Source organism: Lepidochelys kempii, chromosome 1 (genome assembly GCF_965140265.1).
Source record: "Lepidochelys kempii isolate rLepKem1 chromosome 1, rLepKem1.hap2, whole genome shotgun sequence".
NCBI classification, from domain to species: Eukaryota; Metazoa; Chordata; order Testudines; family Cheloniidae; genus Lepidochelys; species Lepidochelys kempii.
This window is the reverse complement of record NC_133256.1, coordinates 34,982,803-35,001,446: the sequence shown is the minus strand read 5'-3', so window position 1 is coordinate 35,001,446 and position 18,644 is coordinate 34,982,803. Positions and strand designations below refer to the sequence as shown.

At 40.6% G+C, this 18,644-nt stretch overlaps 2 protein-coding genes across 2 annotated transcripts in view; both read left to right on the top strand.

The window, feature by feature from the left end:
- GUCY1A2 (guanylate cyclase 1 soluble subunit alpha 2) overlaps nucleotides 1-2,283 on the top strand; it is a 275,143-nt gene extending 272,860 nt beyond the window's left edge. Inside the window, exon 8 of the mRNA XM_073320048.1 lies at nucleotides 490-2,283. Within this exon, the coding sequence (XP_073176149.1) occupies nucleotides 490-697 (208 nt within the window). The 3' untranslated portion in view covers nucleotides 698-2,283. The remainder of the gene's footprint in view (nucleotides 1-489) is intronic.
- MSANTD4 (Myb/SANT DNA binding domain containing 4 with coiled-coils) overlaps nucleotides 1-18,644 on the top strand; it is an 804,538-nt gene that overhangs the window by 358,633 nt on the left and 427,261 nt on the right. The window lies entirely within an intron of this gene.

Below are 18,644 nucleotides of genomic sequence, written 5' to 3'. Positions count from 1 at the left end.
ATGTTTTACATGGTTTGTTTGCTCTTGAGTCAAGGTGCTTAGAGTTACAATTTTCTGAGTTTGTATAGTACTGAGGGTAATAAACATGGTTTTATGGCTAAGAAGGGGTTATGTTTCTGACATTAGCTTGTCCTTCGGGACAGAAAGCAGAAACCTCCTGCAATTTCTTCAGCCAGCGTTTTATACCATAACTAACTAAACACATACAAATACTGTTATATTTTCAAGTATCTTGGCTATAACATAATTGTAGCTATATCTTAGTATTCAATGACCTAACATCAAACAAAATAAGTTATCATTTTATTAATATCATTTGGCATCAATATTGAGGTCTGTCCACACCAGGATTCTGGCTTGTGATTGGTTAATATTCACACAATAATTTAAGGATGTTTCTGACTGGGGGTTGCACAGGAACTATCTTTTAAAGATTTACTCAGACTATCAGGCCACATCATTCTTGATTGCCTCTTTGTTTTTTCCTAGGCTTTTGAAAAAGGAAGAAAACTTTACCTTTATCCCTCGGTCCCGTGAAGAGCTTCCAGACAACTTTCCAAAGGAAATCCCTGGGATCTGTTACTTCCTGGAGGTCACAAGTGGTCAGAAGCCGCCAAAGCCCTCCATTTCGTCTGCCAGAGTGAGAAAGGTTTCCTACAACATTGGCACCATGTTCCTTCGGGAGACAAGCCTATGAGGCCTGCTGCAGATCAAAGACTAGTCAAAAAAGCACAAGCCCAGAACTGGGTCATGAGAGGAAAGTTGGATATTCTTTTTATTTCACTGCCTTGTCCTGGACAAGCAGTAAAAGCTCTATCTAATGTCAGGCAATAATTATTTTAAAAGGTGGGTGACTGCTGTCAGTAAACAAACTGGAAAGAGGGAGAAAAAAATGAAAGAAAATACTTCTATTTCCAGAGGAATTATTGGTTGTAAATTTCAATTTGGCCCCTTAAAAAAAAATCTTTGGGGTTGATTTTTGTTTTGAACAAAAGTGGGTGATGGTTGTCTGGGTCATTTGCACCAGCGAAGCAGAATTGAGCATCAGTTCTGATTATGCATTCCTACATTAATATATCATTCACCAAGGTAACAGTGTTTTTTAACTTTCTGAACAAACATTTCATACATATACTGTAGAGTGCTGTAACCTTCCTGGCAAGAGGAATATATAATTCAGCAAAATATTGTAGGGATTTTACCTATTTTTATACATATTTCACTTTCTTGACAATTACATTCCATATACTGTAAAATGAGTGAGCTTTTCAGAATAAGCTACTGTATATTTCAGATATTCTCTCTCTCTGTCAAAGCTTATTATTATACAAGTGGCAAGACTTTTGACTTTTTGGCAACAAAAATATTAAGGAAAAAAAGAAAAATACATTGGTAAGTCTCTTTACATGGCTTTTATGGTTTAGATGAACATTGTCTTGCATATATACTATAAAATGATGTTCAGATGTTCAGTATTTGTCCTACTAGTAACGTGTCCAGTCTCTCCAGAACAATGCAAACAAAGGCTTAAAGATCAATGTCTTGATGGGTAAAACAAAATTCTGTTGCATACCATGGGCCTCCTCTCATATCATCGATTTTATGTAGAAGTCCTTATGATGAATGATATAGCCTATTGAAAGCAGCCTCCAGCAGATATGGGAAGCACTTTGGGAGGTATTTCCAAAGCAGCTCAATCACAGGAATACAGGTTCCATTGACTTTTAATGGGACTTAAATCGCTTAGGAGCTTTTGAAAATCACATCCTTTATTAACAACGTTACGCTGGAAGTTTCATCTGCTGCTGGCTTGGCTGAAATGTTGCTGCTTTTTCTAGTGCAGAATAGACTAAAAGACATAAACATTTAAAAAACGAAAATGCTTACCTATGGTATAATGCAAATGACTGTTCAAAATTTAGATTAATCAAGATCAGTAAAAAATAAAGGGCCAGATTCTCATCTATTGAAAATTTATGCAACTCTGTTGTCTTCAGTGGAGCTATACCCCATTTACTTCAGGGGAGGATCTGGCCCCAAATGGTCACATCTTCAGACAGACTTTATTTTTTCAGATTTCACCCTTTCCATTGGGTTTCCTTTTCAATTAGCACTAGCTGTAGACCTGCCTCTGCAAGCCTACCCACAGTAGGGTCCTAGTCTTACAGACCAATGCTGTTCTATTCTTAGAGAAAACAGTTTGTTAGCTAATGTTTATACAGTGCTTTTGAAGATGTATAGCTCTGATCAAAAGCCCATTGAAATTAAAATTAAAATCTCAATTTTACCAGCAGCTGCTGGGTGCTGAGCAATTTTCAGAATCAGACCACTTGTTTTGCCCAAGTATTGGTGTAAGGTCCTAATTTGAGCACTTTTTTTTTAAAAAAAAACTTGGCCCTTGGGTGAAATTATCTCTGCACTTTGTGCTATGGAGAGGATAAAAGGAGTCGGAAACTCACTCCTTTGACGACAGTCTGTGGCAATGGTGGGGGATCAGTCAGCACAGCCTCACCTCCAATCCTAGAATCTGTTTCATGACAACTCTGCATGTTTGGGGATACTTAGTTTCTGGGAAACGTGGTGGGGTGGGGAAGGGCCAACTCCAACCCAAAGGGATTTCCTCATGTAAGAGAAATCTGATCCTGTCATAAGTGTGTCCTGCTACCATGAGGAAGAGGGGACCTGAGGTTAGCACTGAGAATAGCTTTAATGTGAATGCCCCAAGCATCCATCTGCTAGTTTCTCCCATGGATCTCAGAGCATCCCTGGGGCTAGAGGTCTCTATCTCCTGTCTGCTATACAGTGGAGCAAATGCAGCTCCTCCTCCACCATCCAAAGGCTGACCTGATGAAAACTCTTTGGACTTGAGATTGCAGCATTTCCAACCTGACTGCAGACCTCTCCTAGCTTTCTGCAAAAGAAGACATATTTTGGCCTGAACCATTAGTTTACACATGTACAGCATGTAAAGGGCATTTTTCATGCAGTGAAAACAAATGGTGTGGACTAAAATCACAGATGGTGAAATGGTCCAATTTATCTACCCCACCTCCGTCCCAGCACAGCTGTGGTGTTGCTTCCTAATTTATCAGTGTGCAAACTATTAGAACAGCTAGTAATATACATATATTGGACATCTTTATTTCTAACCTGTGAAATTTGAGACCTTTCTGACACATCTTCACTGTGCAATAGTTTGATCTGAAGATAACACCCTCTCCTGTCCCCACTGTTTCCTCTGATCACCCACCCACCCCTGTCAATAGCTCATTTCATCATGGTAATTCTATGGAAAAGCTTTGTGAGTAGGCAGATGTGACAGGCATTCTAATACCTTTGGAAAATGGCATGCAGAAGGTAGGAATGATACCCTGAAGAAACCTGTTGCAGGGTGTCCTTCCAAGCAGCTAATTTATAGTAGAAGTGAATTTATAATCCTAGAGATCAGTGTAAAAACTAAAAATTGTTGTCAGCATCACCATGGAGATAATGGCAGTGTTTGCAAATAAATCTGCTGCTCCCAAAATCCGAATGGATTCACACTAAGAATATACAATCTCTGCATGTATAAAGGTGACACATCCAAAGCATCAGCAATGATGCAAAGTACTGTGTTATTTGCTTCTGTGTTATGACAAGTAAAGTTGATCAAAAGCTGCCTTCCCTAGAGAGTAATTTCCCTACCGCAGTGTGAGAGAAAAGTGTGGAAAATTTCTCTGTGTTGTTCAATTTATGATTTGTTCCTGCCGTAATACTGCTAGCTAGCTTTTAATTCATTTTTGTGGATGGCTCTGTAAATCTTAGCCAGGAACTCAGCAGGATGTTAGTAAGACACTAGACTCTATCAGTGAAGGTCACTTCTGGTGGAAAAGAAACCTTTCAGTGTGTAGCTTTCATCTTTCTGGGGATGTTTTTGCCTATGGGAGTGGGTCTTTGGGTTCCCTGGCTGATTTTGTGAGGGCTAGGTGACGTAGAGGTGGACTTGTGGGGAGTGCTGAAAAGTGTGCAGAAACCAGATACAGGTTTTGGGAACCTCCCTTTCACCCAGACAGTAAAGGCTCTTTGTATGGCCATGGTCTAGAAATTGCACAAGAACATATTTGCCTAATTGTAGGCAACAGCATCTGCTGTTTCGTAGCTTCCATAAGGATAAAATCTGCCTTCTCTGATGGTGCTGAATACAGAGGAACCAGTGTTAGTCTTGTGTACGGGACAAAGGGAAGGATGCAGTGAGCCCAGCCAAGGGCTCATCAACCTGTGTATGCCATAGACTTGTGCTCTCAGGCCCTCCCACTGCTCCAGTGCAGAGGACTTTGTTGTAGATCCATTGTCTCCACCCCAATCAGACGCACTAGCTGACTCGTCTCGTGAGAGGGAACACAACAGCCACAAGGACTACACCAGTTGTGAGGCTGCAGTGTGAACCACAGGTCAGTGTAGCCTAAGAGGAAGGATTCCTTCCTCCCGCTGAACTTCCCCAGCATACATGCTGTTAGTCACATTGTGGATAAGGTTCAGGAACTGTCCCAATGAGCATGGAAAAAATAGTGGAAGTGAAGTTAGAGTGATGGCAAAAGTTAAGCTCCGAGCCTCTGTGGTGACATCTGCCATACAAAGCCACAGGCTTTGACGTGAGACACTTACTACTACACCAGGACACTAGAAGTGTGGTTGTCCTGCAGGATCCCAGGGCCTTTGACTTGTGCAATTCCCGAGAGCCTGCCCACACTAGCTATGTTTGCCGCTCTGGGTTTACTGCTCATTCCCGCATCTGATTGCTGAGCTGAATGTTTGTTTGGAAAGGCAGATTGAAGACTGGCAACTTGCCTCTACAAACAAAACCCAAAGCTTTTAAAACCTGTAAAACCTTTGATGGGAATTGTCTATTCAGAAGAAGAAATCCACAAAGTTGGCTGGGGAGCAGGTCCTCATGCAGCACTACCTACACTTACTGTGCGCATGGGACATGTCGTGATACCATAGTACCCAACCAGTGCCACCTGCCAGGACCTGCACATTTATAAATTGTACCTGCAGTTTGTCTCCATTTTTCAAAAACTTGCGTAATGTGTCGTCTCCATTTAACGCACACATACGCACATGAGATGCTGCTGCAGGTGTGATCAGGGTGACATGCTTCAATTCCCAAATTATTTTAGTCAGCAGACAATGCAGTATCATGCAATGTCCTGTACGCTTGGGACTTGCTACACTCTGCTAACCATTTTAACTTGGTAGATTTTTTTCCTCTGAACAGACAGTTCCCCTGGCATATTTAAATGTATAAAAGCTATGTTGACTTGCACATGGATATGAAAACAGTGCAAATTTTCAGTGCATGTATCTTCATGTATAACTGCTGCTGTGCTCTGAAATTTTTCAGACTACTTAAGTTGTCACATTCACTCCATGCAGCCCTCTGTTATCCAGCGGAAGCACTGAAACCTGCTAGTGCCTCCCCTCTTCCAAATGAGATCTATTACCTGACTTCTGCCGAATGCTCAATTCCTGCTGAGAAAAGTTGAATTCATGCTCCAATATAATCTCATCGCTCAGAGCTTTGCGTTGCTGTTGTGATGCTCTTCTGCAAAGATTTCAACTTGAAATAGCTCAGAGGGAGAAGCCGCAAATTAGCAGCAAACCACACAATATATTAGGGCTTGTCAAACTTTAGGAACCAAGTGGCCCATTTTCACAGATGCATAAGGAGAACACACGCAGCTCATACATAACACCATAACTCAGATTAATGCTCGCACTGGATCACTTATCCCATGCTCCCATTGGGATCTCTCTGCCAAGTAGGGCTGTTCTAGCTCCTATTGGTGCCAATAACAAAACCACTACTGGGATGGCATGCTTGGCAGTCTCTTTTCTAGAGAGTCTCAGGACTGCAGTGTAACGTATGCGGATGATGCAAAGCTGGGAGGTATTGCCAATTTAGAGAAGGACTGGGATATCATACAGGAGGATCTGGATGACCTTGTAAACTGGAGTAATAGTAATAGGATTAAATTTAACAGTGAGAAGTGTAAGGTCATGCATTTAGGGATTAATAACAAGAATTTTAGTTATAAGCTGGGGACGCATCAATTAGAAGTAACAGAGGAGGAGAAGGACCTTGGAGTATTGGTTGACCACAGGATGACTATGAGCCACCAATGTGATATGGCCGTGAAAAAAGCTAATGCGGTCTTGGGATGCATCAGGCGAGGTATTTCCAGTAGGGATAAGGAGGTTTTAGTCCCGTTATACAAGGCACTGGTGAGACCTCATCTGGAATACTGTGTGCAGTTCTGGTCTCCCATGTTTAAGAAGGATGAATTCAAACTGGAACAGGTACAGAGAAGGGCTACTAGGTTGATCCGAGGAATGGAAAACCTATCTTATGAAGGGAGACTTAAAGAGCTTGGCTTTTTTAGCCTAACCAAAAGAAGGTTGAGGGGAGATATGGTTGCTCTCTATAAATATATCAGAGGGATAAATACCGGAGAGGGAGAGGAATTATTTAAACTCAGTACCAATGTGGACACAAGAACAAATGGATATAAACTGGCCATCGGGAAGTTTAGACTTGAAATTAGACAAAGGTTTCTAACCATCAGAGGAGTGAAGTTCTGGAATAGCCTTCTAAGGGGAGCAGTGGGGACAAAAGACCTATCTGGCTTCAAGATTAAACTCAATAAGTTTATGGAGGAGATGGTATGATGGGATAACATGATTTTGGCAATTAATTGATCTTTAAATATTCCTGGTAAATAGGCCCAATGGCCTGTGATGGGATGTTAGATGGGGTGGGATCTGAGTTACCACAGAGAATTCTTTCCTGGGTATCTGGCTGGTGAATCTTGCCCATATGCTCAGGATTCATCTGATCACCACATTTGGGGTCAGGAAGGAATTTTCCTCCAGGGCAGATTGGAAGAGGCCCTGGGGGTTTTTCGCCTTCCTTTGTAGCATGGGGCATGGGTCACTTGCTGGAGGATTCTCTGCACCTTGAAGTCTTTAAACCGTGATTTGAGGACTTCAATAGCTCAGACACAGATGAGAGGTTTTTCGCAGGAGTGGGTGGGTGAAATTCTGTGGCCTGCATTGTGCAGGAGGTCAGATTGGATGATCATAATGGTCCCTTCTGACCTTAATATCTATGAATCTATATGTTGCTGGCCTATGTGTTGGCAGAGCTGAGGTGGGGGAAGTTTGCACAGCAACTGCCCAACTGTCCCCTGAAGCCAGTGAACTAGTTCCTCACGTTCACGTAAACTAAACATTCAGCCATGTATTTTAAAGATATTTTTAACAATGGTATTAATTGCAATAATTTACTAACAGCACTGCAACAAAAACATACACACTATTAAACCTCCCATGAATGAAAGATGTTCTTTGCCTTGGCCATCAGAGATCATGCAGAAAAAATCAGTTAAACAATATATAATGGGGGGAACTTGATAACTCAGTACTAGGATGCAGAACATTCACCTCGACAGTAGGTCACTGGTTCACCTTCAATCCAAATCATTATCACTAAGTCATTGCAGTGGTTCAGTGGTCTTTGCAAAGTGATCTTAGTTTGTTTCCTACGGGACAAGAGTTTACATTGCAAAGGCCACTACACCAAGTGATGTGAAGTAGCACCCTTGTTAGCAGTCCCAGCAGAAAAGCCAAGGGTTCCAGCGGGCACAGATGCTGAACTAGCCTCTAGCTCTAAGAGTTTGTTCTACGTGGACACAGTGAGACAGAGGGCAGGGAAAACTTGAATTTGATGAGTGGACAAAGATAGGATGGTAGTTCCAGACAAACGTGTTTCTTTATTGTTTTGTGGATGGAAGGGAGAGAGGAAAGTGCAAGAGAACAGAGTTGATACTTGACAGAGGCCTAATCAGTACCTTCATATTCTCTCTGTAGAGCTCAGAACTTTCTAGTGAGCAATACATAATACCCTTGTCCAGTCATAATGGTGCATCTTAACCTTGTCATCTATCCTGCTGCTCATAGAACTGTATTGCTGAGAAGCAAAACAAACAAAAATAAATGCTTAGCAGGTACATAAGCATATCCTGGGATGAATCAATTACAATATGGTAGCCACCACAGTGGCTTACAGGAAGAAGGGCTGGAGAGAGTGACTGTAAAACAAACTCTTCCTTCTTGTGGCTGGAACCTTTAAAGAGGAGGTCAGTATTCACTGTTACTGGATATGATCCATTAGGATGTGATTTAACAGAGCATGTGCTTAAATCACACTCACTAACTCACCATGGCCCAATTCAGAAAGAGTTTTATGCGGCCTTCTCTTGAAGCATTTGCAAGAGTATACATAACTCATTGTTAAGTAACCCTGTAATGAAAGATGGAAGCAAAATGCATAAGCTCCAGCGAGCAGAGAGATGGTTGCCCGGCAATCCTTAAAATTGAGTTTTCTGGCTTTTGTGCACTTAAATCTCAAAGTTAACATTGTATTAGTATAATGGCTTGCATTGAATTGTATATACGCCTTGGAAAAAAATTTCCCTAGCAATACCACCTTATGATTATTCTTGAAGCAATAAATTAATCCAGGGAAGTGTTAATTCTTGTAATATCTTCTGGGTCATTATTGGGAAATAGATACATACTGTATATCAGCAATAAAGCAAACAGGTGCGTGGTAAGGGAATAATCTCTCCAGTATACAAAGCAGTAAATGTGTTGAGACTGATTAAACCCAATCCCTTCTCTTGGACTGTTAATCTATCTCATCATATATATATTGTCAATATACTACAAAGTCATTATTCATCCTTCCCTAATGAGGTCTGGACATGATGCGCCTCAACAGCTGGTTTTTCTGGGACCTATTGCATGTGGGACATAGGTATGAATAAATAACTGAGCAAAGAATGTTTTTAAAAAGTGAGATATTGTTTGAGGGAGTGGTAAGTGCAGAAACGAAGTGAAGCAATCGGATACATGGATACAGTTTTTGATTTTTCCAAGGTTTCCGATAGGTTGAAATTCTCCTGTAATTTTATGATGATCAAGGGGCGTGGTTGTGCCAGATTATTTGTATTCATTATGTGGAACAAATTTTTTAGACACACCTAAGCGATGTAGGCTCCAAAGCCCAATTTTCAAAAGAGATTTAAGCACTTAGGACCCTAAATTTCATTGATTTTCCATGAGACTTAGGCTCTTAAATGCATAAATCACTTTTGAAAATGTGACTTAGATGCTTTAGAAAATTTTATTCCTAGTGACATATGCAGCTAAAAGCTAAGTGTCTGTTTTGTTTTGTTTTGTTTTATGTGGGTTTTGTTGCTTTTTCAGCACCACCACTACTCCAGGATGTAATGTGTTGTCAGCATACAGGGTTGGGAGTCAGGAGACCTGAGTTCTGTTCTGTGCAGGTACTCACACCTTATTCAAGGTTGTGTTCCCAGCTCTGCTGCTGATTTGATTTGTAAACACTTTTAATCTCTCTGCACCTAATTTTTCTGATCTGTAAAATGGGGATAAGACTTTTTACCCACCTTTTCTAATGTGTTGTGAGGTCCTCAGATGGCAAGTGCTGCACAAGTGTCTGACTGTTTATAGAATCATAGAAGTGTAGGACTGGAAGGGACCTCAGTAGGACTGGAAGGGACCTTGCGTTGCTTTTGCCTGGAGTGCAGGGACTCAAGGCAATAACAAGGCAAGGTAATAGCTAGACCATTGCTGACAAGTGTTTGTCTATCCTGTTCTTAAAAACCTCCAATGATAGAGATTCCACAACTTCCATTGGCAATTTATTCCAGTGCTTCATTCCCCTCACGTTTAGGAAGCTTTTCTTAATGTCCAACCTAAATCCCCTTGCTGCAATTTAAGCCCATTGCTTCTTGTACAGTCCTCTGAGGATAGCAAGAACAATTTTTCTCACTCCTCCTTGTAACAGCCATTTATGTACTTGAAAACTTATCAAGTCCCCCATCAGTCTTCCATGGACTAAACATACCCAGTTTTTTCAATCTTTCCTCATAGGTCGTGTTTTCTAGACCTTTAATCATGTTCGTTGCTCTTCTCTGGACTGTCTCTAATTTGTCCACATCTTTCCTGAAATGTGGCACCAGAACTGGACACAATACTCCAGTTGAGGCCTGATCAGTGCAGAGCAGAAGAATTATTTCTTGTGTCTTGCTTACAACACTCCTGCAAATACATCCCAGAATGATGTTCGCTTTTTTTGCAACAGTGTTACACTGTTAACTCCTATTTAGCTTGTGATCCACTATGACCCCCAGATTCCGTTCCACAGTACTCTTTCCTAGGCAGTCATTTCCCATTTTGTATGTGTGCAACTGATTGTTCCTTCCTAAATGGAGTACTTTGCATTTGTCCTTATTGAATTTCATCCTATTTACTTCAGACCATTTCTCCAGTTTGTCCAGATTGTTTTGTATTTTAATCCTATCCTCCAACGCACTTGAAACCCCTCCCAGTTTGGTATCATCTGCAGCCTTTATAAGTATACTCTCCATGCCATTATCAAAATTATGTTTCAAGATATTGAACAGAACTGGACCCAGGACCAATCGCTGTGGGATCCCACTTGATATGCCCTTCCAGCTTGATTGTGAACCATTGATACTACTCTCTCAGAATGGCTTTCCAACCAGTTATGCACCCACCTCATAGTAGCTCCAGCAAGGTTGCATTTCCCTAGTTTGTTTATGAGAATGTCATGCAAGACCGTATCAAAAACCTTACTAAAGTCAAGAAATACCACATCTACCGCTTCCTCCCATCAACAAGGATTGTTACCCTGTCAAAGAAAGCTATTAGTTTGGTTTGACACTATTTGTTCTTGAGAAATCTATGTTGATTGTTACTTATTTACTTATTATCTTCTAGGTATTTGCAAACTGCTTGATTATTTGCTCCATTATCTTTCCAGGTACTGAAGTTAAACTGGCTGGTCTGTAATCCCCCAGATTGTCCTCATTCCCCTTTGTATAGTTTGGCACTATATTTGCTCTCTTCCACTCCTCTAGAATCTCTCCTGTCTTCCATGAGTTTTCAAAGATAATTGCTAATGGCTCAGATATCTCCTCTGTCAGCTCCTTGAGTGTTCTAGGATGTATTTCACCAGAACCCGTGACTTGAAAACATCTAATTTGTCTAAGTAATTTTAACTTGTTCTTTCCCTATTTTAGCCTCAGATCCTACCTCATTTTTACTGGCTTTCACTCTGTTAGATGTCCAATCACAACTAACCCTTTTGGTGAAAATTGAAACAAAAAATTCATCTAGAACTTCTGCCATTTCCACATTTTCTGTTATTGTCTTTCCCTCCTCATTGCGTAACAGGCCTACCCTGTCCTTGGTCTTCCTCTTGCTTCTAATGTATTTGTAGACTGATTTCTTGTTACTATTTATGTCTCTAGCTAGTTTAATCTCATTTGTGCCTTTCTAATTTTGTCTCACACTTGTGTTGTTTGTTTATATTCATCTTTTGTAATATGACCTAGTTTCCACTTTTTGTAGGACTCATTTTTGCATTTCAGATCATTCAAGATCTCCTGGTTTAAGACAGGGTGATCTTTTGCCATACTTCTTATCTTTCCTACACAGTGGGATAGTTTGCTCTTTTGCCCTTAATAATGTCTCTCTGAAAAACTGCCAACTCTTTCCAACATTTTCGCCCTGAAACTTGCTTCCCATGGGAACTTAACTACCAACAACCTGAGTTTGCTAAAGTCTGCCTTCTTAAAATCCATTGTCTTGATCATGGTGTTTTCCCTCCTTCCATTCCTTAGAATCATGCACTCTATCATTTCATGATCACTTTCACCCAAGCTGCCTTCCACTTGTGATTATGTACAAATCTCACTTTTAAAAAATGTCAGTCAAGTTTCTAGCCTGCATATTTTTAGAGAAAAGTTTGAAAAAAGTGAAACCTTAAAGGCTCAAAGGGCAAAGAAAAAGAACAATCAAATTTTATTTTAATACCTTGATTTTATTATTTTGATTATTGGGGGGTGCTTGTCTTAATTTTTGAATGTTTGGGGTTGGCCAGACTATAGTTAGTGAATGTGAAACTTTTGGATAGATATGACACGAACTATAGAAATGAGGCAGCTTGAAGAGTTTGTAGCATGTAGTTGCATTGTGGTGATGGATGCTTTGGAAATATACGATAGAAATAAACACCTGTTATTAATAAGAAGTGGAATTTCTACTGCTATGCAAGAGACTTTTATTGGAAGGTGATGTCTAAATTGAAAGTCCATTTGTAGGAGTCTGTATGTAACTCAGCCCACAGTGCAGAGAAATGATGTCAGCTTGTGTCTGTTGCACAGCTAAGCACTTTATACTGTTACTTCAGAGACAATCCTGTGGGTGGGATTTTAAAAGGGCCTACATGATTTAGGATGACAAGTTCCACTGGTTTCATTTAGGCCTTGTCCAGACTAAGGTTTAAAGGTGTAATGTTGGAATGCATTCGCTGAAGTGTTCTTACTACATATTTGAAATGTCTAGTGTTGACAAAGCACTCTGAAGGAAACCCTGGCCTCACTGAAGTCAATGGGAGTCTTCAGTTAATTCCAAAGGGGCCAGGATTTCACCCACTGCCTTTGACATTAATATGTGGCCAAACTAAATTAGGGTGGAGCCTAGGCTTTAATTCAACCAGTTTAGCATGTGTTAAAGTACATACTGCCTTATCTATACTAAACTTCATGTCTGTTAATTAGAACATTAATTAACATGTTCTAACATCACACCTTTTATCTTAGTCTAGACGAGGTCATAGATGCTTTTGAAAATCCCCTGCATTCCCAGTACACCTTGTCTGTGCTTCCAGTTTATATTTACCAGCTAACTAATTAGCATTTTGTTAAATTGCACACTTCTGGTGTCTTTGTTGTCAGACTACTGCCATGTAGCTTTGAGCCCTCCACTATACCATTTGACATCTGGGAACTTCAGTATTTCTTACCTGACAACGACGAAAAATTGTCTGGCCAAAACAAATAACTATTGAGAGCAAGAGTCCACTCTTTAATCTATGACACCTAGGGTCTTTTGCCAAATGAGGAAATTCTGTGCTGAGCTTTGAATGTTGGCCTAATGGGAATGATCGTTTTCTATAAATTAAGTGACATATTGGTTGCATGCCTCTCCTTTCTTCCTTTTAAAATTGCCAATTCCATTCCTAAGCCATCTATGCAGAGTTCCACTGAAAAAATGATGGTTACAGAGGCCATGGGAATGATTTTTTTGGCAGAAGGATGGAGGAAATGGTATGTAGTCATTCACACTGCAAATTATCATTTCCTCAAGAGACATGAAATTTAGAAATACTATCATGCCTAAAAGCTGAGAAACCTTGCAGATTTTCTTTGTACAGTAAATGGTTCCTGTAATTACTAGGAAAAAAACAAAGTTCTAAGATAGTGGCACCCCATCTGACATGAACTGCTGTGATAATGAAACCCAAACGGTGTTGAATCGCCTGGCTATTATTCTCACTCACTTTGAAGGTCAGCTAAGAAGCTAATTTCCCAAGTGGTGTGCGTAGCTTTGAGACAAGGCAACACCAGTCTTCTTTCCAACAAATCTACTCTTTAGAGGGACTGGATTAGTAACTCACAGGGATAAAAATAGATCATCTATGGACTTGGCAGAGAAGCCTAAATTCAGTAACAGAGAAGGTAAATCAAAATGTCAGAACATCTGGAGAAAGAGCAACAAAGAATCCTCAATACAAAGAAACACACTCCAGATATTAAAATAAAATAAACATGAACTACCAAGTGGAGTACTGACAAGATTTAGACTTGATTCTAATTTTTATTCCTTACATACCAACTTCAGGTTGCTTTGATCAGTTGAATCACTTTTGCCATAATGGCAAACTTGAGTGCCTTAATTTGGGCTTGATCCTGTGGGGGACCCAGAGGCTGTACTACTGAATTCAGAGATATTGAGCTCCCAAAAACTTCAGATGGAAGTGCTGGTGCTCAGCACTTCTGCCAATCAGGACATTTGTTTAGATGGCAGAATATGGATCCTGAGGTTTAACATAACCCGGTTAAAAATTATGATTTAAATCACCAAGTGGAAAACCTAGATTTAAATCATCAGTTTTAATCACCTTTTCCATTTGTACTTCAGCTATTTCTAAAGAAAGATGCATTCTCATTGGCTGATATAACCATTAAAACATGTTGATTCACAACTAAATACAGACTTTACACTAGATTTGGTACATCTTTTTGATATGTAGGAGGGCACACTATAACTAGAGTAATTTTCCATGGGGGATGGAGTCATTCTTACGTAATTTGAGAACTGAGCCAGTCAGAGCTTAGGGAGGGAGAAGCTATAAACTAGGAGAATGAGACCACCGAGGTGGGCTCAGTGGATGATCCTGATAAGATACATGATGGTATCTCCTGGAGTCAGAGGCCAGGTCCCAATGCCTGTGATGACTTTGCCAGTCTTTTGCAACCAGTAGCACAGCTGCTGGGTCCTCAAAAAATCAAGCCCTTAATACAGTACATTGTGCCATATTTATAAAACTTGACCTCAAAAGTTAGGTGTTTTCCCCCTGAGTCATCTTTACATAGCAAAGCAGCTTTTTAAGGCAAAGTTTTTGATAGAGCCTCACGGCTTCAGCCTATTTATTTTTTTATTTAAATGTTTTAAGTTTAATGTTATAATAAGTTTAGGCCTTAACATATTCTGTATTAAATTCAGATTTCATTTTAAAGAGGTTTATTTTTAAAAAGAAAATCATTACAATTTAAATTTTAAAAAATTAATTTTTTTTTTCAACAAAATCAACAATTTTTATGCACCTTGCATAACCCCTACAAGTCTGAAATGTCTATGGCCAAAGTGATTCAACTGACATAAACCAAAGCCAAAAACTGATATGAAATGAGTGAATTAAAACCAAACATACCACTTTAAAGCCAGTCAAAAGTTTGAAAATGGAGTCCTTTGCTTTTAACATTCACATCAAACATTCATATTTTTCATATTATTCATATTCATATATATATATATGAGCATTTGCCTATTTTAGCGCTAAGATTTTGCCATTTTTGTGAAGTAGGTTTACTTTTTGTTTGGCTTTTTTGGCAACATTTAATTTGCATCCATGACTTTCTCTTAAGTTCGTATGTATATTCTGTATGTGTAACCTATTCTTCAGTGTGTTGTGTGCCCCTCTTCTATGCATGATCCATTAATGTGCCTATTAATCTGCTGCAGCTAAGGGAACTGAGTCTTTTAGCTCAGGCAGGAGAGAGTCAGACTATAAGCTCTAGAGGAAGTGGGTTCAGTTCCTGGAAAAGATAACAATGGCACTTCCACATGCACACGCACATACCCAAAGTCAAGTGACTTCCCCTTCACTATTTCTGAATGTAAAAGTGAAAGGAATTAGTCTTTGTCTGTTTCAGATAGAATTGACCCTGTTTTCTGTAGAAATTCCCTCTACTGTGTATTTCTGATCCACAAACTTCATCTTCTTCTTCAACTCTGACATTTCAAATCCAAGCACTGAAATGTACATTCCGTTAATAATCTTTAAATTAGGTCATCAAATCACTGTGAAACATATTTGTAAAGAATCTGTGTTGAGTGTTGTGAGTGTAACCCTGCAGGTGGTGCTCTCTCCCATGTAGTGGCACCAAGAGCACTTAGAGATGAATGAGTCTGCTACAGTCTTAGCTAACAGCCATGTGGCTTTCAGATCATGCAGTAGAGGCACATGGACTAAGCTTCAGAGGTCCCAGGTTCAATTCTGCCTGCTGATGACTGGAGTCTGTCGGCGTTACAAGTGGGGGCTTGTCCAGGATATCAACTGGGATGTCTCTGAAGCTCTGGATGTGCTTCCTCAGCTAGGGGAAGTATCTAACCCCCACACCTCTTGAATGTGGTGCCCCGTCCCATGCAGTGGCGTAGCCAGGTGGAGAAAACAGGGGGAGCAGAGAAAAAAACAAAAAAAAAAACGGTGGCACCCGCTAGTACTCACCCGGCGGCACTCCAGGTCTTGGGCGGCGGGTAAAGGACCCCGCCACCGCAATGCTGCCAAAGACTGGAGTGAGTGAAGGACCCAACGCCAAAGTGCCGCTGAAGAACCGGAGTGCCGCCTGACCCGCCACCCAAGACCCAGTGCACCGCCAAGTGAGTAAAAATTTAAAAGGCGCCAAAGAATTAAAAAGGCACCACTTCTACTCGGTGGGGGAGCAGCCACTGCCCTGCTCCCCCCACCCCAGCTATGCTACTGGTCCCACATAATGGCACTGAGATCACTTAGAGATTAATGAGTCTGCTCTACAGCCTTAGCTAACAGCCAGGTGGCTTTTAACTCATACAGTGGAGGCTCATGCACTAAACTCCAGAGGTCCTAGGTTCATTTCTGCCCGCCGATGACTGGGGTTTGTCAGTGTTACGTTAGCACCTCCGATAGAATAGTGTATTATCAACAGAAAGGGCCCGAGTAGTGTATGAATTTTTGGTCATTGTGTGCTATTAGAAATCTAACCACAACAGAGAGTAGAAGACTGCATCGGGTGTGGGACTTAACTAGAATTAATACAACATGACTGGCACTTAACTATATAACAGTATTACTATTAAGCTTGTACAATTAAAAGAACAAAATCCCAGGAAACGCAAAGGTTAAGACTCCATCACCATTAACCTGGCTGCATTCTACATTCTAGGTTTCGTGGTATTTGTTTTATAACATAAATGGCATACTTTGCTGCACCATTAACAGGATAGCTAGGAATATGAAACATGAGATGTGTGCACTTCAGCAGAGTAAAGATTGCTGTTGGATCCTACCTCTTGCAGCTCTTGGTTGTGATCTTAACACTGCAGCCTTAACTCTAATTCAACAGAGCTAATTTTCAAAAAGAAAAGGAGGACTTGTGGCACCTTAGAGACTAACCAATTTATTTGAGCATGAGCTTTCGTGAGCTACAGCTCACTTCATCGGATGCATCAGAGCTAATTTTGGTTTTAATACCTGCCCTAGGAAAGTGTTAGCACATAGTTGTGCTGCCTCAGGATCAAACGGTGGACCAAACTGTGATACAATAGGGTGTCTGGCCCATATCTTGCTCCAGTGGAGGGAGAAGTAAGCTGTGCCAGTCCGGTACCCAGTGCAGATTAAGCTGGTCACCATGTTAGGCCATGCAGATTCAAGGTTCTGCCCATGCCCCACTGACCTGCATGGAAAGGGCAGCATCGTCCCTGCAGAAGCTGCTCTCCTCACACCTTGAAACTCCACATACAGATTGCCCAGCCAGGGAAGTAAGGCCCTGCCTCTACTGGAGTTATGAGCACACGAGCTTGTAGATTGGGTCCTTAATCACTGCCATATTAGGGTGCATTTAAAATGCTTCTTTAAAACATTATAGAGTTAATAGAAGGTAATGTTTAAAGAAATACTGTAATGTATTGGCACTGTTTTCTTTTAATATAATGGTCTTCAGTGCTGTGACTTACTTCACATATAGTTACTTTTCGCTAAGGTACAAAGTTCCATATTGTGTTGATGAGACTCTGTAGGGGCTGATTCTCCACTCTGTTATCCCAGTGCTACACTGCTATACCTTCATTGTACACCCACGTGAAACTGCTGGGAGTAGGGAATCGGGTCCAGGTTGTGCAGTTACCTTTGATTGAAGAAAGGGATCTGTGTTCCACAAACAGATCATTTTGTGGTTTGTTTTTCTTTTCATGGAGTGGGGCTTTTGAATTATGAATTATGAGAAGTTTTTGTAAAATGAACCGGGACTAGTGGTGTGGACTTCAGGGACAGAGCTGCAGCAAGGCATAGCGTGTTCACTTCCCAAACATTTTTGACAATTAATTGTATTTCATGTACAAAATTTTGCTTAGCAAAAAATATTTTTGCCAGTTGTCTACTTCCATTGTCCCAAACTCCATGCCAATGGAAAACCATGCATGGCAAAGCCCCAAACTGCTGATGCTGAGTTGAGGAATATCCTATCTCTCCCTTCCTTTCTCTTATAGTGCCTGATTCAACTTGGTTGAAGTCATTGACTGGTTCAGGCCAGTTTGGCCCAGTGCTGATGATGTTAGTCTGGTCCCGTTGATTTCGGTGGAATTTTTGTTTGTGTAAAGACTGAGGACTAAATCCTGCTCCGATATGCTCACATGCAGCTTCAATAGAAGCACTCCATGTGTATCCAAAGATAGTATTTGGGTATGAGTGAAAACTTTTGATTATGGAGGGGTCTTTCTATGATCCCTCCTCCTCGTTTCTAGGCTGTGGAATATTCTATGAAATCTTCCCAGCCTGTGGTCTGTCCAGAGCAGAGTGATGGCTACAATGTCAGTTGTGTGAATTGTCATGAGAGGGTCATTGGGCCTGAAAAGCAGTGTTTATATTTTGAAAGCTGGTGGGGGGAGGAAATTGTACTGCACTACAAAATATGAAGGTGGAATGCCGGAGATGTGTGTGCATTCAAGTGGAAATTGACTGGTTTCACTCTGGTGTGATCATTTTTTGTTTATAGCTGCATAACATAATTTTAATGTGCTCCATACAATTTTGATTTAGTTAAATGTTTTCAGTAAAGATTTATGCACTGTTTGTACAAGCAGTTAGAGAGATGTGAAACAAAAAAGTGGAA